This window comes from Sinocyclocheilus rhinocerous, unplaced genomic scaffold, assembly GCF_001515625.1.
Source record: "Sinocyclocheilus rhinocerous isolate Xijiao unplaced genomic scaffold, SAMN03320098_v1.1 scaffold3446, whole genome shotgun sequence".
In the NCBI taxonomy this organism is placed as follows: domain Eukaryota; kingdom Metazoa; phylum Chordata; class Actinopteri; order Cypriniformes; family Cyprinidae; genus Sinocyclocheilus; species Sinocyclocheilus rhinocerous.
Window position 1 is genome coordinate 253,941 of NW_015666156.1, and position 26,313 is coordinate 280,253.

A 26,313-nucleotide genomic window follows, 5' to 3' on the forward strand; every position below is an offset into this window, starting at 1 on the left:
GGGTTGGTCAAGCTCCAAAATTACAAAAAAGTATCATAAAATTGGTTCATATGTCATTTATTTAAAGTCTTTTAAGTTAACAGTTTCATATGGAAACAATCTGAAACAATTCATAATTCACTCAAAACCTTGACATGAATCAGTGATGTCTGATACGTGAATGAACTGTCCTTTGAATCTGATGTTTTTAATGAAAACGGTCAGACGGATTCATTCACAACTCGTTTTTATTCTGTTCAAAATGTTCATTTTGGGGTAAACTATTCATTTAAGCAAATGGATTACCCCACATATCTTTGTGAAACAAAAGTATTAAATCTCTTTTAAATCAACATTTCTTCTTACAACTCATGACTGAAAAACACTAAAATAACCCCCATAAACTAAATATATGTGCTGAGAATAAATTTGTCTCCTCTTCCTGGGTGCTTATGAAAGATTTATTGAGATATTCAAACACAGACATTAAAAAGTGAGTGTGTGTTGGGGTAAATGTGCGGGCACGTGTGTGTTTCTCCACAGGGGGCATTCTTGCATCAGGAAGCCGAGGGGCCACGGTGGGTTAACAGGTTCATTCTGTATCCCAGCATGCACTGTTGCATCCTTTATGCCGCAGTGTATGTCTGAGAGCCGACATGTCAGTAGAAGATGATGTGCATATATGTGTATGTCCGTGTGTATACGTGCATGTGTCAATTGCAGTCAAAAACAATATTGGAATCTTTTCGCTAATGTAGAACATCCGTTTGATTCTGGTATAGACCCTAAAATCCATTCGCAACTGCATCATACCAACAGCCAGGAAATCACAAAAATATGCTGTTAACAGTGTTAACATCTGATAAAGCCAATATTGACAGAATTGCCAATAATGATTGCTCAGGCATCACTCACAGCCTGAGGCACCAATGGATGTCATGGCACAATAGTCATGGCTCACGACGGTCAACTAATCAACTATGTGTCCGAAAACTGACTAGTTAATTAGTGAGCTCAAATAGTTTATCTAAATTATTTCCTCCATCCATCCATCCATCCATATATATTACATTATATTATTCAAACACTACCATTCAAAAGTTTGGAGTCAATAAGTTTTGTTGTCGCTGTTGTATAAATAAATTAGTACTTTTATTCAGCAAGGACACATTAAATTGATCAAAATTGACAATAAAAGACATTTTATAATGTTACAATAGATTTCTATTTCAAATGCTGTTCTTTCGAACTTTCTATTCTAAAATATCTTGAAAAAAAAAAAGTTACACGGTTTCAACATACTGTTTTCAACACCGATAATTATAATAATAAATGTTTCTTGAGCAGCAAATCAGCATATTAGAATGATTTCTGAAGGATCATGTGACACTGAAGACTGGAGTAATGATGCTGAAAATTCAGCTTTGCATCACGGCAATAATGACATTTTTAAAAACATGCAAATAGAAAACAACTGTTTTAAAATGTAGTATTTAACAATAGTGCTGGTTTTACTGTATTTCCAATCAAATACATGATTTTGAAAGATGGTTCAGTACTAGTGTTAATTTTGTCAGCCTTAGTCTTAGTCCTGGTGTCAAATGTACTTTTTAGTTATTATCATATTTAGTCAACCTTGTCCTGATTTTGTTTAGTCAAGTTTTAGTCGACTAAATGTCTGAGCATTTTAGTCTAGTTTTAGTAAATTAAACTTTTCGTCACATTTTCGTCATGCTGTATAATAGTTAAACTGATAATTTTTTTCCCCCTTAAAATTATATTCGAAAAATTTTTATCATTTGAGAAATGTATTTTTAAATTTCAGGTATTGCACTTTCCCCAATAAGCACAAATCAATAGAATGAGGACTCCTACTCATGGTTTATTTTACCTCATCTATTGGACTGATTTATTATAGGCTATTTAATATATAAATTAGTAAGCAACCACAATCGCAAACAAAATAGTTGAGATCTCATGCCACTTTGTCTGAATGACACTTTCATTTAAGCCAAACATCTCACATGGAGATCGCTAAACCTTAGCTTACTTGTTGGTCTGTGTTTTCAGATCCTCGTCGGCGCTTCTTCAATGAAGAGCGAACGCGTGCGTATGGTTGCAAAAAATAAGCCAAACACCGGGTAGAAAACATATCCTTTTAACAGAGAAGCTCTGATTTGAGGATTTGAACTCTTGATATCTGGCAACCGCACACATGAAAGCTTGTGTAGTAGAGGTGTATACAGCAGTCCGCAATAATATTTTGTCTCCTTTTTTTCGACGAAAATTAAATGAAATTTTGGTATAGTTTTTATTTTTTAAAATACATTTTAGTCTCATCTTTTTTCGTCAACAATATTGCATGTTGATATAGTCACAGTTATTGTTTATCGACCTTATTGTCATCTCGTCTTAGTCATGGGAAAAAAGCTTGTCAACTAAAATTTGTCGTCATACTTTTCGTTAACGAAATTAACACTACTCAATACCCAGTTTATTTGGACCAGCTGGCTCCACTGAATCACAACCTGTAAGTATGATAAATAATAGATGTTTATATTTTCAACCCTAACCCTAACTAAGAGTTCAAAATACAGAACTATGGCAATGGGCGTATCGTTTCCGGAACACACGCTGTATGCAGTAGACCAATGACAATAGACTGGGCCATCTGACCAATCAGAGCAGAGTAGGTTTAGAGAGACTGAATCGTAGAACTGCTTCGAACAAATCGTTTGAGAATCGTTGGAAAATGAGGTGATATTAAATGCATATTTTGAGAAAATGAAAGTGTAATTTTGACCTTGAATGCATGTTAACCTATTGAGACTCCCAAAAAAATATTAGGAACCTTAAAAATGGCATAATAGGGGAACTTTAACTGAGCAACTGCTGAAACATTCTCACAAAATGCAGGTTTCGCCTGCCTACTGAAACAACAAATCCAAAAGATCAAAACAGTCACTGTCTGCTTATGATGCCAAAACATCAGCAGAAACATCTGGAATAAAAGACTTTCAGTGTAAGAGGGAGACAGAGTTTCAGTAAATAAATCTTCATTTAAATTAATCTGACATCATATGAATTACAACCTCCTTACACAACACATAAACAACAAACTTCACGTTTATCAGGACCAAATGTAATTCAAGATCTGAAAAACTGCGGTAGGGCATCTTATGAATGTCAGGGAAAATGCTAAACTACTCATTTTTATAATCAACTGGTCACAGAGGTCAGTGGGTTGTCTGAACAAGTATTTCACTAGTCAAGCTTAAAAAGAGTAAAATGTTAAACAGCAAAACCCTTTCTAAGAAGTTGCATGTGAAAATTCATCCCTTTTAAATCTCCAGTGCTAAAGAAAAGCTAAATGCACATTCTTGCTTTCAGGCTGCATTTTTCTTCAGTGGTCTATGTACATATGTGAGATACCACTGGAAAAAAGGGTTTTATATTTAACATTTACAGTTTAACTCCAAATTTAATAAGAAAAATAAAAACTTTACAAAAAAAACCCAAAAACTAAATTGACAACCAGCTAACTATCCCAACCAACTCCCAATTAATAGTCAAAACTCTTTATTTAACTTTGTCTCACCAGGACATGTACTGAACTGCAGCGTTCATTCAGTCCTATGGCAAGAACCCTTGAACGGCAATAAACATGACATACTCCAAAATGAATGCTGTCCTTTACAGAGCAATAAGCGGAGAAAACCACAAAGAGTTCTGGATATGTTTTAAGTTTAACGCTCTTTCATTGGAAATGCTGGATGACACCGCACAGCCCTTCTGACAACCTTGTCTGTGTTAAAACAGCCTTCTATCCCTGTATTCTTCTCACACAATCTGCAATTTATGGCCTGAACTGAATTTCAAAGTAGGTTTGATGAATGAAAAGATTAAAAGAATGCCCAAGACATAAAAAAAAGGCAAAACAAAGTGAACAAATAAAAGAAAGTACATTAGTAGGCTGAAGTCATCTTTGAAAACTTCAAGTTTTACAGCTTCAGTCACTTCTGCAATAACTGGAAGACCAAACAAAGAATAAATAAAAAAAACGTGAACCGAGGGCTGCGCAGCTGTTGGGGCCCACTGACATCTTACAGTTTACTGAGACTGTGTGTCATCTAGGATAGGAATAGGAAAGAATGGAGAAAAATATACAGCGATATCTTAGAGAGTGGAACAACAGCTCTGGACTGTATAAAGCCTTTTTCTGGATTTAGGGCATTTAACAAAGTTGATTACTGTAAACTAGAATCCACAGCATTAGGTCATCAAATCAAGCTTTCAACACAAATCCAATATGTGCTACTTGATGGCTCCAATTAGTCTGTTTTACCATTAGGACCCACTATATTTTCCATATAAATGAATAACAAATGTGATAGAACAGGGATTTTCTAACCTTTTATCCAAGAACATGACGATCCCCTTGTAAGTGACCCCCTTAGTAAAATATAAAGTTATAAATATTAAATATACAACTCTATATTTTCATGTATAGTCTCATTAATACAGTGTGAGAAGTAAGCTTTAAATTATAAATGCAACAGGTTTTTATATTGGCATTGTACTAATCAAAACAAATGACAAATATTATCTGGAAAATATTTACTAAAGGTGCTATATAAATAAAACATACTATTATTAAGTTAAATAGTACCTCACAACCCCAAAGCTTAAGGTGAGAGTGTCAAGAAGAATCTGTTGCAAAACAGTTTGTTTTCTCTCAAACTTTACAGTTTGAAAACCCCTCATTTAACACTTCATTGAACTTCATATGCTGAATCTGAACTGCCGTCACTAGACATATGAAGCCGCTTGCATTGGTATTGGGATAGCAAGACTGAAAAAAGACATAAAGGGAGACTGTTGAGAACTTCACGACATCTTTAGAATCCAAATAAATCACGGACAATGAAAACATGGTGTGAAACTGTGTGTGTTCGAGTGTGTGTGTATGCATTTGTGTGGTGGGTACATGGCAATTCTGAGTGGCCTGCCAATACTTTAGCGTTCCCATCCAATCAAATGGCTAGAGAAGCATTCCTTTTCATTGCGTCCAAAGCTTCTGGAAAAGAGTCTGGAAGGAAATGCACAGAGCACCAGAAAACAAACAAAAAGTATTTAAAAATGACAATCAAGCCCAAACAGTCTCCAACAATCAAAACAGCTTGTGGTAAATAACAGTGTCTCCAAAGCCAATCTGATGAATGACTGGGAATGACACAGTGAAGCATCTTCCCAACATTTGTTTTTTGCAAGACAGTAATAGGACACATATGACAAGCTGTGCTTAAGATGCAAAAATATGGAAAAGTTTATCTTTGGTTTAGCAAAACAACTTTTTATGTGCACAAAAAGCCTTAAACGATCCTTAGTGGAGTCAACAAGTTTTGTGGAAAAACAATGACAATTTCAATTTGTACTTTCTTTTTTAGCAAGACGTTTGCAGAAGATGCTTCTGTGCTCATTACTGAATGTCTTATGATCCGTAATGGTTCAAGATACATCATGTCCTGACATGCTTTTGTAAAAAAAAAAAAAAAACCTTGCTACCATACTTTTCATTTATGACATTTTACTCATATCAATGCGTGGACTTTCATAAGAACACAATATTCTAATTTTGCCAAATCACTATTACATCACTATTATGATATGCAGTGAAGCTTAACCAGATTATATGCTAGTACGAGTATTTCTCAAGGAAGCATTTTTCACAGTGTGTAAAAATAGAGCTGTAGAGCAGGGATCACCAACTGGCAGACTCCGGTCTGAATCCGGACCGCAAAGTTTTTTGACATTATGAAATAAATAAATGCAAAATGCCGTTTTCTAATAAAATCAAATTTATATCAAGCACATCAAGGTCAGCTCAGTAGATCCGTTTGGGTCCTACTGCGGTACGGGTTGCTACTACAGTTAACCATTGCTACATTCAGACATGCAGTTGTGCATGCAGTGAAGAGAGCAGAAAGCGGCGCGCAGACAGATGAAACTTTCAGTGAGTGAAAAACAATGGCATTTAAAAAATTGTTGATGGGTCCTTAAAAAGACTTAAACTTAGTTGTATCAAATTTAAGAGCATAAGACTTAAATAGTACAAGTCTTAAAGATGATTTCAGGTCTTTGTGGATGAAAGAACGAGAATTGCGATACGGCTTAATGTGACGATTAAACTTAAAAAAGGAGATGATTTCATTGAATAAATATGAGCGCTGCATGTTTCAAAGTCATCTGCTGCTATGGCTTTATGTACTGCAGTTACCGGGGAACCCGCCATATTCTGCCAAGCGCCTCCTGCTGGCAGAGAATGAATTAGCATTTTCAATGTCTGCTGTTTTTGTTTAGACCAATGTGAAAATCAACCAATGTTTTTACACTACAAACACGCAGAATTGTAAATGTAAACTGGTGGATCGACAAGAAGATAATGCATTATAAAAATTTTAACAATGAAAACAGTAAAATATATTTATGTTATTTAATTAATATAACAATTGATTGATGATAACTGATTAAATTAATATAATAATTGATACTTTTGACTCCATTCTCTTAAAAAATGGTTTAAAGACTGAAATGTGAAGTTTATCATTTTATAAAACTTTTTGTTTTGTGAAAACCTGTATCTGAACTGCAAATCATGCTTTTTACAGTCATTTAAATTTTATTTGTGCAGGTCTTAAAAAGGGTCTTAAAAAGTCTTACATTTGAGCTTAAATATCCTGCAGATACCCTGGTCTGGCAAAAACCATCAATTGATGTTTTTCTATATAATTGTCCGGACCTCAGCTGGTGAGGAGGATTCATTACTGCTGTAGAGGTTGATATGGGTAATTGGTCAAATCCAGTCACATGGTTTACTGACATCTAAGCTTGTCCCATCTAGAAAATCAACCATTACTCTGTATGCTCTGAACTGCAGGACCAGCTGTTATTTATTTTAGAGCCATTACGTGACACTACGGCAAGTCTGATACCAGTGGGGTCAGATTAGAAATAATGACTGTATACGAAAAGTCAAAGTAAAGTCTGACTGCAGCATTAAGATGCCTTTCAAGATGAAAACGTCTCTGATCTGGGCAGTTAGCTATTTAGAATAAACAGTCTACAAATCATTAATCTCCTAATAGTGTAATGGCAAGGTATATCTAGTTCCATATGTGCCACAAAATCTGTCTCTTATTTTTAACTTAAATGCAATACAAAGTTTAAGGTCACTTAATTCAGAAAATCTTGGAATATTATGGAACACAAGTCTACAAAGACCATGTAGGAACTGCAGGTGGAAGTCTATCCCAGAACAGATGTCCCATTTGAAGAATCTACCGAAAAACAAAGTCTGGGATTTCACCACCATTTAAGTGAATCCCTCCAAAATCCACGAGCTGACAGGGAGCTCTGACATTTTTCTTGTGAGCGAGAGAACATGTGCATGCGTGTGTGTCCGAAGTGGATCTGAAAATTCTAAAGATGTGTAGTAGTTTGAATCACATTAGAAGTTACCATTTTAGGCTAAAAGGTATGGTAGGTTTTCCTAAATTAGCAATGCACTAATCTTTCCACTGTAGCACAATTTTTCTTTTGGAGACTGCAACCAAAATGTATTACTTATTACCTCAAATTAATTACACATTTGAAACCAATGCAGACTTCCCTAACATTACTTTCCTAATGACTCTGGGAACTCCTCCAGAAAACCCCCTATAGTCAGTCAGTGTAATTTTGTGCTGAGCGATAGCCAGGTAAGATAACAGTAAATCTCTCTCCCAACTCACCCATGACAGCATAAAATTCCCTATAATTTTTTTTAAACTTCTTGTCTGAGAAAACACTAAACTGGGGAACAAAGATTTTGGACACCGGAAAATATGATTGGACTAAACGGAGGAGCCAGTCAAAACAAATCAGTAAGAAAATCTAAAACCCCACAAAACTGTCTGTGTACAGCTGTAAGTTATCAACCTTGTCCGTCGTACCCGATTTGCATGTGAATACTGCATACCACGACTCCCCCACTGACCTGCATGGATTAGTGCTCCACACTAGTAATGTGTTACTGGAAACGCAGAAGAATATTATAAGACAAGAAAGCACAGGGTCAAGTTCAGCATCAACCATAAAGCCAAAGCCTACGACTTTTTATCTGCGCATGATTGTGTGTCCTTTACTTAATAGTTTTTACGTTCCTACCCCCAACTAACACTCCTCCACAAGAAAACAGGCCAGAAGTCAGGCGGTTCAAGTACAATCCACCAGCTCACTCGACCGGCAGCAAACCACCACCACGCTAAAAATATCACATAAGCCATGTGAGGTATTCAGAGTCATTTGATTTTCTATGGGTTTTAACCAACATTGGGGAGCAAATGCTTCCAATATTTGTTTGAAGAACTACAATAGGATGATGCATTACAGTAGCTTATGGACATTTCTTTCCTGCATGAATAAAATAAATATAGTCCATAACTGTAAGTTTAAAAGAAAAAAAAAAAAAAAGATATTTGTGGAAGGAACCTTAAGAAACACTTTCAAGATTTTACAGATTTGCTTCAAGATAATCAGTGATTAACAAAAAAATTTTCACAACACTTTACAGAACGTTTCAATTTGTTCAACATTAGTTCATGATATCATGAATTCCAACAATGGACAACTTGATCATTTACGTAACTTGAAATGTAAAACTATATATGTAGTTTTATTCAAAATTAGTACAATTATTGTTCATCGTCATTTAGGGATGTAACTATTCACTCAATGATTCGATTCGATTCACGATACTGATTTCACAATTCGATTTTCTCACAACAAAATTAGATTAAAAGACAAATTATAAATGAAAAGGTGTTCTTTTATTATTGCTTGGACAAAATACTGCACACTTCTTTGTGAACCCGAAATATGTCAAATAACAAAACTAAATTGAAATTTTAAAACAAACCCCAAATCTAATCAAATAAATAAGACAAAAACCCTCTTCATATAAACTAAGGCTTTGCCTGTGCTCTTTCCATTCAAAATTAGAGGCAACCACTGCATTTGAATCACAATCCAAACAAAGATGCTGAATACATGCAGCATGAGCAGTTTCTTAAAAACTAAATTAGATTGTATAATTTGAAATTTTAAAACAAAAACGGAATGCTCTGACTTTAGTTTTGTGAAACTATACTACATAAAATATCTGCACGAAACAAAGACAGCTGAATGAGACGCAATTTCACTCTCTGACAGCAGGTGGCGCTTATGGAACAGCAGCAATACAGTGTTTCCTTGGTTACCGCTGTAAACAAAGCAGCGCAGCGCTTATGAACACTGCTTTAATATGAATTATATAACCAACTTTAAAACAGAACCTCCCACTAGCCAGTGAAGCAGAAGTACACCCACTTTCAGAGACCCACACATTGAATCGTACGCTAGTGCTTTGTGCTCCAAATGACACCCAAACACCACAATGACCACATCATTTAACCTTTGACACCCAATGTTGCTAGGAAACATGAAGGGTCCTCAAACCAATGTGGTTTATCCATTACCATTCAGCTCTATCTCAAGCCTCTCTCGCTTCAAGTGAAGCAAATGGAACATGGTCATTTTACGCTGGTCAGCGTAAATTTGAGCGGTGCACCTTCATGTACATCAACCAGTGAACCATAATTCATGTACCACTGACACCAAGCATGGAAGGCAAAACATTTTAGGGGACCAACAAGTGGTGCACTTCACATCAGGCTCGGATTCCCTCCAATTGTTAGCTTACATTACATATTCTCGGATTTTGCTGGTAAGACTGCTGGACTTAGACTAATCAAAATGGGATGGGGTAATCCTTGGTCATCACCTCTTAATTCTCTCGTTAGCACAGAGGAGAGCAGCTGTTACGAGAGGGTTCTGGCACAGCGGCAATAAGAGTATTTATTTTTATGGGAGCACACTGTTGTTTCAGGCCTTGAGCTTGGGTCTGGGATCTCTCTGCAGTGGTTTGGTATAATGACATCCAACAGGAAACCTTAATTAGCCGATCAAAATATGAGATGCAGTTTATCCTGTTATATATTGCCCTCTGAGTCTGAACAAGTCGGGTAAAGTATCACAAAACGAGCACATGTGTAATCAACGTAGCTTAAATATCATTTCATGACAACAGGTCTCAGCACATCCAGCATATCTGATTTCAGTACATCATGTAATAAACGCAAATCTAGATTTGGAATATGGATGTGCAAAACTACACATTTTCATAGTCGACTGGACTGTGAGTTGTCTGAATGACTAGTCACTCTTAAGGACAGGGCTTCCTTTAGACTGACTAACAGGCTTCTCACAACTTTTTGACATTAAGATTGAATTTCAATTACTTTTCCAGTTATTTGTGATTACTGGATGAGGATTTTGAAAACCATTTGGTGATTTCAGAGCTGAGCTACTAGAACTAGAACAATTTATATTCAACTCCTAAAGTCCATTTCATTATTTTCCTGACTTCTCTAGGTCTGGAAATCAAAATACTGAAATTCCCTGTGGAAGTACTGATTGTATAATTAGGCTGATTTAGGGTCACATCCACCAGACCTCGATCAGATGCATTTCTTAAGGGACACATTCTTGTTCAGCAGCAGCTGGACAGAGTGCAAAAGAAAGTCACATAATACAATAGTCTTAAGATGCATTTTTTTTTTCATTTTAACTAGTTTAGCTTAATACTGTGCACATGGATCAACATTAAAATAATAATAACAACAACATTCAATATGATATCTGACAGATATATATCAAATATGTAGGCTAACTATCTATAAACTTTTATTGAACAAAACTACTTGAAGTCTGACAATATATCTTAAAATAACAAGTTGTACTTTGTTGGCTACAGTTGTTCTGCTTTCAGAGGATGAATTTATAGTTTCCCATGCTGACATTTTAACGGCACAATAAAACCAGCATGGCAAAATCCTCTCTGAGACGTTGCATCTCTAAATTCATCCCCTGTAAATCTTTGCTGCTAAAAATAATCAAGTTAAAGCAAAAATGTGAATAAAAAATCTACATAAACTTGTCAACCTCACTGAACCATCTTTAGAAACTTGTAAAATATCTAACAAACAAAATAAAATACCAAAAGCAAACATTTACAAGCAAACAGATTCCAAATCAAATCTACTGTTCTTAAAACCTGGAGTAGCTGCTCGACACAAGCTCCAGATGCAACAAAACTCAGCTAACACTCGCACACACAATAGCATGTTCAGACAGTGTGAAGCCAATGCTAAAAATAGCTGACCTGCATCTGTAATGCATCAGACATAACCATCTCATGGCCCTAAATCTGGTGAAAGTCACCCGTTCAAAGCAAGCTTTAAATTTGGGATTACATTCAAAAACGAAATGTAGGAGGGCTGTAAAATCAGACGCGCAAATTAATAAAATGTCTCTTCTGCCAGTGGAGCGTAAAGGACAACTGACCTGTTATCATGAATCCTCTAGGGCAGTGAGAGATGAAGTGTTTAGGGTAATGTTTGTGGAGCCGGTAGTCTTTCTCGCTCCGTGACCGGGTGCGATCGGAGACCCGGTCCGAGAATTCGGAACTGGGCCAGGCCCTGCGCAGAGTGGTGCTGCGTGTTTTTTTCATGACGAGCCTGGATAAACACAGCGTGCTGGCACCAGCTCTGATATCACACCACCACAATCACACTTCAGACATGGCAGGATACCGTCTTTATCCACCTCTCTCCTCTTCTGTCAGTCCGATGTAAGCGCACGCAATGAAATCCATGCACATGCAATCACAGATGCTCGGGTAGTAAAGTGGTTGCGGAATCCCTTAGGAATGGTTTCGTGTCCTCCTGGTTCTGAATCCGTCAACTGCAGATGCATCCAGCAAAGCATCACCCTCCACACACCTAATCCTGGCTTCTGCTTTTTGGCTTCACGTGCAAACAGAGGCACACATGCACACTACTCTCACATGCTCGCCGAACGCAGCGGCATGTGGATGGAAGACGAGGAGGTGTGTGGGAGTGGAGGGAGGAAGGGTACGAGGGGACTCATGTGGGAGAGATGGAAGGAGGGGATTTTAGAGGGGTCGGAGTGGGGGGCTGCGGGATTTTCGCACCGTGAGAAGAACCCTAGACGCAGACAAAAGATCAATTCAGTCGGGCTTCACTCCACTAGTGCAGAGCCGTCGAGACAAAGGAGACCCCCAAAAACAAATTAGACTTTTAAGACCAGTAACCACAGCATAGACAAAGTCTCAGGAGGTTGTCTTCGTGTGCAGGGCAAGGGTCCTTCATGCATGCAAAAATGACAAGCGGGAAAAAGGGTATATGTGGGAAACACAAGATCCAAGTCCTCCCCTTTCTCTGATTCAAATCCAATTCTAGAGGTTGTCTTCGTGTGCAGGGCAAGGGTCCTTCATGCATGCAAAAATGACAAGCGGGAAAAAAGGGTATATGTGGGAAACACAAGATCCAAGTCCTCCCCTTTCTCTGATTCAAATCCAATTCTGCAAAGAGCTCAATCTGTTTAAGAAAAATAACATGTCACACAGAGACCCGCTTGGGCGCATTGGAAGACTTGGAGATTTCTGACTCATTCAGAAGATAAACACTGATGCGAATGCACACGTCCAGAGTGAAAGCATGCGGAAGAACAGTCCATCTTCTAGTCTTTCTCCAGGCTGTGTTGTCTGTTTTGCCTCTCTTGCACTTAGCACTCGTAAACGCTCTCTTGCCAAGGCTGGTGCATGCAGCTCCTGCTTTCGCCAGTGCACGCTGATGATTTGAGGAGCTGTCCGTCTTCAGACTTGTTGATCCAGTCAGGGTGCGCTTCTCACCACAAGGAATCGGCGAGAGAAAGCCCTGAAGGTTCTCACTTACTGGCAGTCCGCCCAGCCTATAGAAACCCTGTGCTTTATTTACATACGCTGCCTCGCAGGCTCCCCAGATAGTCAAACGGTCGCAGTAAAGAGCGTGTGAGAAATGAGGACGAGGAGTCCCTTATCTATAAGAGACGAATGACAAAAGAGTTGAGGCTTGCAGTGCCTCTTCCAAAAGAACTTATTTTCTCTCTCTTCTCTCTGCTTTTTTCACTGAAAATCCCTCTTTCCTCCAGGCAGAGTCATTCACAATTCCCACTCGCTCCCGTCAGTTGAAGCACCAGCTGCAAGAGAAATTCCTCTGGAATGCAATTAAAGAGATCCCTCCACGGCAGCATGAGCGTGAAAAAGATTCGAGGGAGAGGTTCGGGGAGCAGCGTGGAAAAGTGAATGGAGATCACTCCCACCCTCCCTTTCTCTCTCTCGCACTGTCACACCGTCATCCCTCCCTACCTCTCCTCACAGGAGCGCAATCGCGCAGCTGTTTGGGAACACAGCCAATCACTCCACGGCAGCAGACAGAGAGAGAATGCGACAGGATCTCTCTCTTTCATGTAAGGCAAACACAAATTGCATTATTTAGTCAGAGTTGCACAGGAGAATACGACAGTCACAAAGATACACACAAAAGGCACCCTGCTGGACATTTCAAAGTGAATATTGTTTATTTTTTATATTTATTTATTTTATCTATCTATCTGTCTAATATATATATATATATATATATATATATATATATATGTGTGTGTGTGTGTGTGTCACATTAAAACACTTTTGGAAACTTTTTAGCATGCCTTCATCATTTAATTTCTCCACTATTCAATCTTAAACTATGAATATCCATTTAAATTTTACATGCTTAAAACTTTATCTAAAAAATTATCTAAAAAGATTATCATTGTTATTGTTAATGATGATGATGAAAATATGTTTATTTGGACCACAACAGCAAGCTAGAGATGAAATGAGGCATCTGATGTGTGAAAAAAGTTAATATCATTGGTGAACAGAAAATTATGGCAAACCATTTCCAACCAAGCTGTATTTTTGTCAAATTATGCAATAAGTTATAAAATATATTTTTAAAAGCAAAAAATATTAAAATGCATTAAATTAAAAAATAAAATACTTAAATGTATGTACTTATTAAATTCTATGAAATTAGTCATTTAATTCAACCATTTTAATCCAAACATTTTTGAACTGTCAATCTACAAAAAGATCTTAAACTCAATACATTATTTGAATTGTGGTGGAAATGTTTGTGATATTTCAATAAAAAAGAAAAAAAAAGCATGTAAACACAGTATCAGAAAAAAAAAAAATGTACCTTCAAATTTTCACCCTTAAAGCCAAAGGTACACCTTTGTACCTGATATATCTCTAACGGTTGCATATTGATAAGGTATAAAGGTGTACATTTGAGGATACCGTCCCAGGAACAAGCTGTACACCTAAAGGTAGGGCTGTGCAAAAAATCTAATGCAATTTTCATGCGCATCTCGTCAGTAAAGCCGCTCCTGTGATTAGTAGTAAATCTCCAGCACGTGCTTTCAGATGGAGCGGCATTTACTACACAGAGCCATAGTTCACTGACAAGCTACACAAAATCGCGTTCAAAATCGCAGGCGATTCATTTCCGATTATGAACGCGATTGTGTGTAGCTTGTAGACTTGTGCCGGTATTCGGTAATGCGATATATCACGGTAATGAATATGCACGATATTGTTATCGTCTTGAAAATCGCATTCGATTTTTTGCACAGCCCTACCTAAAGGTAATATTTTTCCACATTTTTTTCTGACAGTGTCCAACTATTGCACATTGTTAGTGCACAAATTAAACTAGTAAAAGTGTTTAAGTATTATTTTCTGAAAGTCCACAGGGCTAATAGCGCCCACAGTTGAGGAACCACCCTAAAACACCATTTATACAGGATCTCCTGAAGACACTGTGTACATGAGATGTTTTTCCATTTTGTCCAGTATAATTTGGCTCTAGTTTTCAACAAAATGTATTTAACAAAGCTGCTCTGTCTCTCTGCCTCATTCACCTCCGCAGGGCAGATCATTAATCAGAGGGAGGACTCCCTCTCTGTCCGGCCAAATGAGCAGCGAGAAACTAATGTTTTTCCAATAAGCCACAGATCAAAGGTCACCCATCCATAATAAAGCAGACTTCCAACATCCTTCTCATTAATACCAACAATCTGTGCCCACGGCTTGCAGCGAACAAATTGGCATCAGTGTTTCCTGAATGGAAACAAAAGGACAAATGTAATGATTCAAAGAATGTAACAAATCATTTCTAACTATTTATGATGAACTAAATGGTGACTTTTGAGCTTCAGAAATGGTTTGGTTGAGGACTGATGCTTTGCAGGCAGAGGGTGTTGGGTTACACAGCTCTTAATGGAACACTATAGAGTCATGGAGAGCAGAAACCTGCTGTAGGTCAAATGCAACCTTGGCTCACTAGTACAGACTTTGCAGGAGTCTTGGCAAATGCAGTTTACAACTTTCCACGAGGTCTGGACAGTTTCGAGGAAGACAACGCATCCACTGTGGGTAGTTTTATCTAGTTGGATATAGAGTACAGCGCTAGCAACAGTAAGGTCATGGGTTTGATTCCCAAGAACAAATAAGCTGAATGAAATACAAGTCCCTTTGGATAAAGCCGCCAGCCAAACACATGAAAGTAAATGTATCTTTGAGACTGTCAGCATTTGCATTTAACATTCTCTGACCAACTGCAACACATCAACATCAACTGTTGTTTCCGACTCTGCCAATAAAAACGTTCCACTGTCTAGACATCCTGGCATGACAATTTCACTGGAAAACCCTCTGCTGTCATTTCATGCCTTGCAAAACCTTAATGCTTCATTCCTCCATGGCTCTCCAGGTCTGGTAATCTCTGGCCCGGGCCACAGTGCCAGTTCTCCGGGTCGGAGTTAACTTTTCCTGGGTCTGTCGTGGCTCATATTATGTGTGTATATATATACCTTTAAAGCTAAATGGCATAAACTGAAAGCCACAACACTTTCACGAGGTCTGTAATAGCCATCTATGCATGCAAATGAATGAAGCATTGACTCCATGACCCCATGGTCCTTCTGCTCTTCAGGGGAATTTTTAACCAAGGCTACCTTTGTCCTAAATGCGGAAACGGGGCTCATAAGGGTTGTCTTGGAAAACTAGGAGTCTGTGGAAGGGCAGGTAATGGTCAATAAAGTGCCTCTGCATTAACCAAGTTGGCATTTCATAATTCACTGTTCAAAGAATTATATGTATTCCTGGAATTTACACCCAGATGATTTCAGATTCTTTTTCATGTCATACAGTATATATATATATATATATATATATATATATAGGTGTTATGTCAGGGCCGCCAGTGATGACAAGACTGCAGACGAGAGCTCATGAAGCACATGTCTTTCCTTCCAGAGAAAGCTGACAGCGTGACCCTTAGAGGTGTGTTAGCAAAGCATAGCGCACTGCAGCATAGCACAACACACGGGGTGGCGGGTCAGAGGGCAGTCTTAAAACAACAAATTGATAAAAAATGATGACAATTGATAATGACAACGATAACAATGAATGGTGGGTCTTTGCATAATGCACTCAGTATTAAATGAAACTAAGATTACTGAAGTACATATTACAAGAAAATACTTGTTACGGTTTCTTTGTAATTGTTAGAAATATAAAAATAAATAATATATACAAATAAATTCTATATAAAACTAGTAATTTTCTAGCAATTTTCTAAGTAAAAACTACTTATACACCAATTCTTTTTTCAGTGTACATGAATAAATGTAAAAGTAGTGAAAATTTTTAGAACATTTCTATGGATAAAAAAAAAACATTCACTTACATTACTATTTAAAATGTTGGTTTCAGTAAGATTTTTTTATTATTTATTTATTGAGAAATTAACACTTATTCAGTAAGGACACATTCAATTGATCACAAGTGACCATAAAGACTTTTTTTAACTGTTTAAAACATTTCTATTTTTATTCAAAGAATAGAATCCCGAATTCCACAAACGTAAGAATCCTGAAATCCAAAACGTAATGTATTATGGTTTCCACAAAAATATTAAGCAGCACAACTGTTTTCAAAATTGACGATAATCAAAAAACATTTTTAGCAGCAAATCAGCATATTAGAATGATTTCTGAAGAATAATGTGACATTGAAAACTGGAGTAATGACTCCAGTAATAGTGCATTTAGACAGCAAACAAGTGATTAAATATCAAAGTATATTCATAATGTAATTGTTGTTAAACATCAAATTCAGGGTTTAAATTAAACAATTGAAACTTTAAATATTTTCCTTTCTCCAAATCACTTTATTTTAACACTTATGTTTTAAACAATTTTACACACTTAGCATGATTTATAGCAAATGTTATATAAATATCATTATGCAAATGTAAATGGACCACTGGGCACAATCCAATCCAACAATCGTTCAATTATCACCAGATCAATCGACTTTAAAAATAGTTGTAGACTGCAGCCTAGTCTAAGTTTTAAGATTTAGGCAGCAAAAGCCATGAGAACACCATGTAATACCACTTTTTTAATACATGTATAATGCAAATACTGTGTTTGTTTTTTATATGGACTCTGTTAATACTTTGATATTCTTTCTTATAGCACATAAATATGATTATTTCGTTTAATCTGATTAATTAGTACCATTAGAATACCATCACTTCACCATGTTTCTGCCACAATACTTACAGTAACGAAAAGTCAGAATGTCTCTTGATTTCTAGACAATGTTACTGGGTTCTAAGCAAGCCATTGTCAGCTTGTTCCTGTCCTCTCTGAGTGACTGATCCCACACTTGTGCTAGGCTGCAGGTTTTTTTCATCCGAGAACCTCATAGCACACACCAGTGTAGCTGCCAGAACCCCCCATGCATGAGTGTTCTGAATTATCAACCCTGCCCCCCGCTTTCAAACCATACTGTTTTCCTTCTCTCTCACCCTCTTTTCTTCCAGAATCATCACAATCTCCTCCTCCCTCCTCGTAGCACCCCATACGGAAAGAAACACACTGCTGATACTCCCACGCCAAACAATCCCAAACATGCCTCCATTAGTGAGTGTCAGAAAGCGCTCCAAGCTACACAGACAGCTCTGTTTGCCCATATTTAGGCCATTCCACCACCAAAAATACCACAAATCACTCTTACATTGGCCATAGTAATGAAACAATTAGACAGGCTCTTCTCTGACTATAGGAATTAGCGTGTTGAAACTAAGAAGTTGCCTTTTATATTACACCAGCCTGAACATGTAGTCACATGTACATCATGTCTAGGGATTTCAAAAGCACCAATATACTCAATACTATGAAACATGAAACTATGAAAGTCAATTCAACAGTATAAAAAAAAAAACAAGAAAAAGAGAAAACTACTAATTGCTATTAAATTAATTTTCGTTTTCCTCAATAATTTTGAGAAAACTCAGTTTACTTCATTGCGAAATACTGGAAAGCTACATGAATTTAAATGCAGTTTTACATTAGTTTAAAATTATGTTTGTTAATATTTCTCTTAACCCTAAAAAGGGCATGCCCATAAATAGACATTGGAAAATTAATTTATTGCTATTTTCCATCTTATTAGGACACAAATAATACAAATTTGCGATTTTTTTTTTAAACTTGACTTTTATTTTTTTAATTTAATGTTTGTATCCCTCTGGGGGTATAAACTGATTGATAACAGAATGCTTGTTTGACAATGCATGCTAGAACATTTTAATCTCTCATAACATACAGTAAACATTTGTTGTAATATTGTGTTAAGCAAAAATTATAATGTCTGTTTATTAATATATTAGCCTGCTGTATTATATTTGATACACAAATTTATTGGGCCTATAAATCAGCATGATCACAATTTTGCTGATGGACCTGTTGACGGCACGCCCATAAATAGACCTTGGAAAATTATTTATTGCTATTTTCCATCTTATTAGGACACAAATAATACAAATTTGCGATTTTTTTTTTTAAACGACTTTTATTTTTTTAATTTAATGTTTGTATCCCTCTGGGGGTATAAACTGATTGATAACAGAATGCTTGTTTGACAATGCATGCTAGAACATTTTAACTAGACTACATTTTATTCTCTCATAACATACAGTAAACATTTGTTGTAATATTGTGTTAAGCAAAAATTATAATGTCTGTTTATTAATATATTAGCCTGCTGTATTATATTTGATACACAAATTTATTGGGCCTATAAATCAGCATGATCACAATTTTGCTGATGGACCTGTTGACCACAATCTACTTCATGTCTTCTGCCCTCTGATTGAAAGTTCATGCTTTTTTTTTTTATAAAGTAAAGTGTTTTTGCTGTGATATCTTTCATGATTTTTAAAATGTAAATGAATAAAAATTATATTGTAAATAATAATTCAAGATGAACATGAACAAGGCGAAATACTGGAAAGCTACATGAATTTAAATGCAGTTTTACATTAGTTTAAAATTATGTTTGTTAATATTTCTCTTAACCCTAAAAAGGGCATGCCCATAAATAGACATTGGAAAATTAATTTATTGCTATTTTCCATCTTATTAGGACACAAATAATACAAATTTGCGATTTTTTTTTTAAACTTGACTTTTATTTTTTTAATTTAATGTTTGTATCCCTCTGGGGGTATAAACTGATTGATAACAGAATGCTTGTTTGACAATGCATGCTAGAACATTTTAACTAGACTACATTTTATTCTCTCATAACATACAGTAAACATTTGTTGTAATATTGTGTTAAGCAAAAATTATAATGTCTGTTTATTAATATATTAGCCTGCTGTATTATATTTGATACACAAATTTATTGGGCCTATAAATCAGCATGATCACAATTTTGCTGATGGACCTGTTGACCACAATCTACTTCATGTCTTCTGCCCTCTGATTGAAAGTTCATGCTTTTTTTTTTTATAAAGTAAAGTGTTTTTGCTGTGATATCTTTCATGATTTTTAAAATGTAAATGAATAAAAATTATATTGTAAATAATAATTCAAGATGAACATGAACAAGTACTGGGCTGAACCAGTTTGGGTTTTCTTGATTAGGCTTTTATCATTTTCTTATGTTTAAAAATGTTTAAAAAAATGTTCATGTTAAAAAGTAAATGTTGAATATGCAGGCTTTTGAGGAAGGTTTGTTTGTCTATCTCTCAGTAATCACTGAATTGCAATGAATTGCATATGAGACATAAAAACCTAATGTATGAAATACAATACTAAACAAAAACACATATGCAAACAATATATATTTTGTACATATATTATGTACATTTTTATACATAAGTTGGCATATGTGTTTTTGTCAAGTATCTTATTTTATGACCTAAAACTATATTCAATATTGCTAACTAAATTATTAATGATTAAATGATTGAAAATAGATTATCATTTAAGAGTTTTGAGTATTGAACTGATTTTCTGAAATAGGCTACAAAGTCTAAAGCCTATAGACCACGGAGTCTATATGTAAAAAATATCATGTTTTTAATACCCCTAAAAGGGCGACGTATCCCCTGAGATACAGACTATGAAAAATGTAAAAATTAAATTCATAAAATTTCAATAGGCTACAAACATAATAAGCTAGCAACAAATCCCCTACAAATATTGGAAATATGTGAAATACATCAACATTTATATGAGGGTGAGTATTTTGCCACTACAGGTTGCTATGATGTTTTTAAATGCAGCCTGTGAGCTAAACAAAGAATGCATCAACAAAGTCACCAGATCTAAATATTCACAACAAACACCCTTTCAACATGAAACCAAAAAATAAGACCAACACTTTCACTGCCTCTCCCCACAGCCTCTCAAATGTTTGTATCCCCCAAGATACGTCGGCCCTTTTAGGGTTAATATTAAACATAAAATGTAATAAATTCATTTAAATAAATAAATGACGGATTGTATACACTTGTGTTTTTGCTGTGGTAGCAAAATGGGTTTGGTTAAACATAAAATTCACTGGTGTTGCTATCAATACTGAAATTGATAACATGACAATGTGTTGTATCAGCTTTGAGCAACAATGCAAACAGTGATAAAGTTTAATCCACAGTTTAAGTCATGCTATTGTTGCTATTGATACGCTATTGTACTTTGTTGATCCTGGCACTTCGACTCTGCTGCCATAAGCAATGCATATTTCCTTATCTAACCTGTATTCGTGTGGCACCTGTTTCAGTAGCTCATCAGCTCATTAGTTAAGTGCACATGAGCTGAAATGGGTGCATGTCCACAACATGAAGAAACTCGCTCAATATCACCAAAAACGCCAGAGGTCTGCTGCTTTAAAGAGCATATGTAAAATGTCCAGCAAGCGTGGTTGTCTTCAGCATGCATGCTTTATGATTTGCTTTTGACAACACTGAAAAAAGAAACGTTCTGATTTAAGAAATATGAAATAGAATACATAACTTCTCATTTAAATTAAATTTAAATTAAATAAAATACATTCAAATACAATAAAATAAAATCTTCACACCAGTGGACACATGTAGTAAAACGTGCATGGTAACCTAGAGTTTGACTGAGAAACAAATCTAGAACCATCTCTATTAGTGGCCCTACACAATCTGACCAGAAACAATCAGCAGTAATGTCTGTTTACAAGAGTTCATGTAAGATGTGGTGTGTGTTATGAAGACAAGATGGGAAAAGCATGTTGCTCTTGATTCTACTGACACAGGGTGAATCTTTTGGATTATAAAGTTGGTCTGAGGACATACTTCTGAAAAATGCAGTGTTATTTAAACAGAATGTGTTCTTTCCCTCATATATCAAAATATAAGCCCTTAAAGGGGCCATATCATGGAAAACAGAAATGTTTATGGTCTTTTGAAATAAAAGATTTTTATATACTATGGAATATTTACAACTCAAAGTTGCCTCCCTAGTCTATCTAGAAAATTTAAGCTACAAGTCATTCAGAAGTCATGACAGTTGTGAAGTCACAATAAGCACATTATCATATGACTGCCTACATTTACTGTACATGGTCCTAATCCAGGCCTAAAACAAAAATTTTGCCACACCTGCCAATGGCTGGTAACATGAGAAATGTACTCGCCATAAGTATTTTTATCAGCCATGAAACTGTAAGTGCATTATTTAATAAAAAAAGCAGAAAAAAAGTGTGAAACATCTAATTGCCATTTTTATTATTATACATTTTATGTATTATTATTAAATTATAAAAAATAATTCAATAAGGAAATATCACTATAGTATTATACCACAATGTATCACAATAACAACTTTAAGGTACATAATAATAATAATAATTTTCATTTAATTATTACTTTATATAACAACAGTACAATTACAATACTAATTTATGGTTGTCTTTTTCTTTTCTTTCAAATGTTAAATCATAGAGCTTTTATTTTGGTGAAAAACTGCAGGACATTTTTTTTTTTAAATGCTTGAAATGCCTTTTTCTAATCATAAGCGGTTTCTAAATTATAACTGTTTTTAGTGAGAGAAACCTTGACCAACATTAAAATACCCAACAAACGCTGCTCCTTAAAATGATATCATTAAAGGTGTCATGAACGGAGAAATCAAATTTCCCTTGATCTTTTGACATATAACAGGTCAATGCACTATAAAAACATCCTGTAAGATTCAAAACTCAAAACTTTCTCTTTAGTCTAAAAACAGCTTTTATTGAAACCAAGTTTTGGAATGTGCCACTTTATGACGTAATAGTGTAGCTAAACCCCGCCTCCGCAGGAGAAGATCAACGCCTGCTTCTACATCACTGCCTGTTTAGCCCCGCCCACTGATACATGCGTGTAGCAATAGGAGAGGAAATACTAGAGAGATGCAAACACAGGATTACTCCCATCAACAGAACCATACAGATGACATTACAAGACAATGTGTAGTGTAAGTTGTGAAAAATAGTCTTTGAATTGCCTTCCTTGTGATCCTAACATATCTACATCGGACGCGAGCGCTGTTGTGTCATGTCGCGAATCAATTTCTCTTTCAGGTCTGAAGTGGCACGAATGCTATGTCAGTATGTCAGAAACAGAGCAGGACATCGGTTTACTATTCATCAGTTCTGTCGTCTATAGTCACGTTGCAACATCCATCTGTTAACCAAAACTGTTAGCCAATCATAGCAGTGGGCGTTTACTTGCGAGTCTTGAATGCGCCCCACCTATAAAAACAGACCGTTCTGCAGAGAGGCTCAAAAACAGGATAGATTATGATTGTAAATTGATGTAAAAATCACACTAACATTATAAGTGAACCTCAGAGAACATTATAAAATAATTTTTAAAAAATGCAGTGACCCCTTTAAGAATTTGACAATATGCAATACGTGTGGATGTTGCATGCAGACTGTCAATGAGAAATGCTCTCCATGTGAATGCCCTGAGAGGAAAGCGCCAATGCCAAGCTGCTGCCAATGAGGCCATGCCTTTGGACTCCTCCTGCTGCAGCCTAATTTCAGTAAAAATGAGCAATTATAGCCCTCCATGAAATAAATAGCCAGTGCAGAATGACCTCTGCCAAACCGCAACTCAATGGCCTCCGTCCAAACCTAAACCATACAGGACAGGAGGAACTTCAACATTCATTAAGTACCTGAGCTCAACGTCCTCACACTTCTAGACAGCTCTGCGGTTCTCTAGGGATAGCAGACTGATGTGTTTAAAAGTTCTGGATGTGAAATAATGTGATCATATTGTTCAGACTAAAGAGCAAAGAACTAGAGCTGGTTTCAAATGGCATGGCGCTCAAAGTACATTAGAGGTCTGTGATTGTGTTAGCAGGTTTAAAATGGTTTGACCAAATTAAAACCATTTTTATTTCTTTGAAGTTACTGATAAAATGTCAGTCTTTCTATAAAAACATTTTTGTTACTATGCCTTTAAGACTTACGTATTCTGTTTCTACATGGCCCTTGCATTGACCCTTGATGTTTTTCCTTTCACCCATACACACACACTCAACAAACACCCCAAACTCTTTAATCTAATTTTCATGATACATGCCCTATATTAAGTCAAGCTGCACAGATTAGGACATCAATGTTTCCATTTTGCAGGCAGAAGAAGCTTCGGAGGACCTTGACAAGTCACATACAGTACATCTTAGCATTCTGACATTTGTTTGGCCATCCCTGAGTTCTGGTCTTCTGAGGAAACTTTTATCTCCCTCACTTTCTTAAACCACGAACTCTATCTGTAATTCTGTTCTACATCTTTCAACAGGCTGGTCTATTACAAAAACATGGCTCTAACAGAGAGAAATGACGCTGCCTGACAGGTTTGTTAAGCCCAAAAGATAAAAATGAGAAGTTACATTTTGCATAAAGACATTGCTTACGTGTTACTGTTATACAAGAAAATAATCCTGTTCAGTTTTATCATTGTTGTCATTACAGTTAGCATATGCAATAAAACTTCCTTTACAGTTAAAATCAGCGGTTTCAAATTGAAATTACATTTATATAACACTCAAAAATTTCTGACAGACAAGTGAAATAAAGTAGCTACTACGTCAAAAATAGAAACAAGGCGACCGGCAGCTGAACAGCCGCTTCCAGTTTGGACGGCTCTGTTGATTGTAATGGGAGCGATCTAGTTTCACTCGTGTCTGGTGTAGATGCACGTAAACAAACTTTTTGACAGATGCAAGCACTCAGGTTTGTTTGTTGTTGTCTCCTGGGCTACAGCTGCATTTTTGCATTTTAGGCCTATAATAAGCCCGTATATTAGGCTACAAGATTTAAAGGGATACTCCGCCCAAAAAAAAATCAAGAGCCGTGAATGTTGTGGTGAACTCGGTTCGAACTCTGGCTCAAAGGCGGCGCTAAATTTATGCAACTAGGTCGCTCGTGCACGAACAGCAGCTTCAGTCAGGCAACCTGCCACCGAGCGAGGGCCTGCTCGCTCCTCGCTGCTTCATTAGGGAGCTTGGCGCAGCCGTTTCAAACAGAATTCATCATGTGAAGTGGATTGAAATTCAAGCAATTAAAGGGAAACCCCTCTGCTCTTCAAAGGTACCGGGAACAGATATCTCTATTGCCCCCCTGCCATTTCACAGCCGAGAGATGACCGCAACGTCTTTGTTGAGTTGCACGCTCATAATCAACAACGTAGAATCGATGTATTCTGGCTTCAAACATACAGAGCCCTACTTTCATGGTCTGATTGTAAAGCATGTTGGTCCAAACCCTCTCCATGGCACTGTGGCATTAAGTTAAGCACTTGGCTGGCATTAATACATGCCGTGTCTCTCCGAGGGTCCCGTAGCACTTCTCGCCAAGGCTAATCATGGTTTAGCAATGAGCGCAGCGCTGAAAGTTTTATCGTGAAGGTATTAATGAGAGTTAAGTGAGGCCGTTTGGTGAGGCCAATTTGAGCAGTGTCCAAAAAACTTAAACGAGACTCCTGCCTTTCTATCGAATTGTTCATCAACAGTCAGAATCGTCCGAGATATGGTCACTGAGGTATGATACTTTGAAATCTCCACTGCTTTCATTCAATTCTCGGTTTCCACAGTGGTGAAGCACATGGGCATTGGCTCGTAGCCCGGAGAGGAAACTTCATCATGATTTGAGCAATATAATATTTGAGTAATTTATTCCTGGGGTTCAGGGCCACACTCGCATCCAGGGTTGATTTAGGAGTCCCTGCTTTGTTGTAACTCACGGCAGACTTTCTGGAATAGGGCGATTTCAGCTCAGCTGTGTATAGTTTGGAAACACACTATCATGGCAGAATAGAATAAAATTAAAGAAAATAAAGCATTTTTAGGCTCCGATTTAAAACAACACCGCTCAGTTTCATAAAAATACAGTTTAGACATGTGCAAACACTTAAAAAGTGAGAAATTGTTTTATATCGCCTAAAATGGGCTTCACTAAGCAATGGCAGAGGCATACATATCTTCATTGCGTGTTAGTCTTGACAGAGTATTTCAGGAATTAAAGGAATAGTTCACCCTAAAATGAACATTTTGTCATCATTTACTCACCCTCGTGTTGTTTTGACCATGTATTATTTTTTTCTTCAAAGAAACACTAAAAAAAGATGTTATGCAGAGCTCAGAAGTCACAGAATTTGTTCTTGATCACATTGCTGCAGGTCTGAATATACATGGCCGCAAATTAAATTTGAGAGATTATCTTGCACTACTACCTCACCAAAGATGCATTTATTTGATCACCAAAACAGTAATATTGTGAAATATTATTAAAAGTTAAAATAATTTAAAAATTTAATTTATTCCTGTGATGATGAATTTTCAGCATCATTACCCCAGACTTCAGTATCACATGATCCTTCAGAAATCATTCTAATATGCTGATTTGCTGCTCAAGAATAATTT

General features: G+C 36.4%; 1 protein-coding gene across 4 annotated transcripts in view; it reads right to left on the bottom strand.

Annotated features, from left to right (window-relative positions):
• LOC107731726 (storkhead-box protein 2-like) overlaps positions 1 to 26,313 on the bottom strand; it is a 73,449-nt gene that overhangs the window by 28,500 nt on the left and 18,636 nt on the right. For 2 of the 4 annotated variants that reach the window (XM_016542882.1, XM_016542884.1), the window contains exon 1: positions 11,461 to 11,626. The exons of the other annotated variants lie outside the window; for them this stretch is intronic. In XM_016542882.1, the coding sequence (XP_016398368.1) occupies positions 11,461 to 11,626 (166 nt within the window). Of the gene's footprint in view, positions 1 to 11,460; positions 11,627 to 26,313 lie in introns of those variants that run through there. 4 annotated transcript variants of the gene reach the window in all.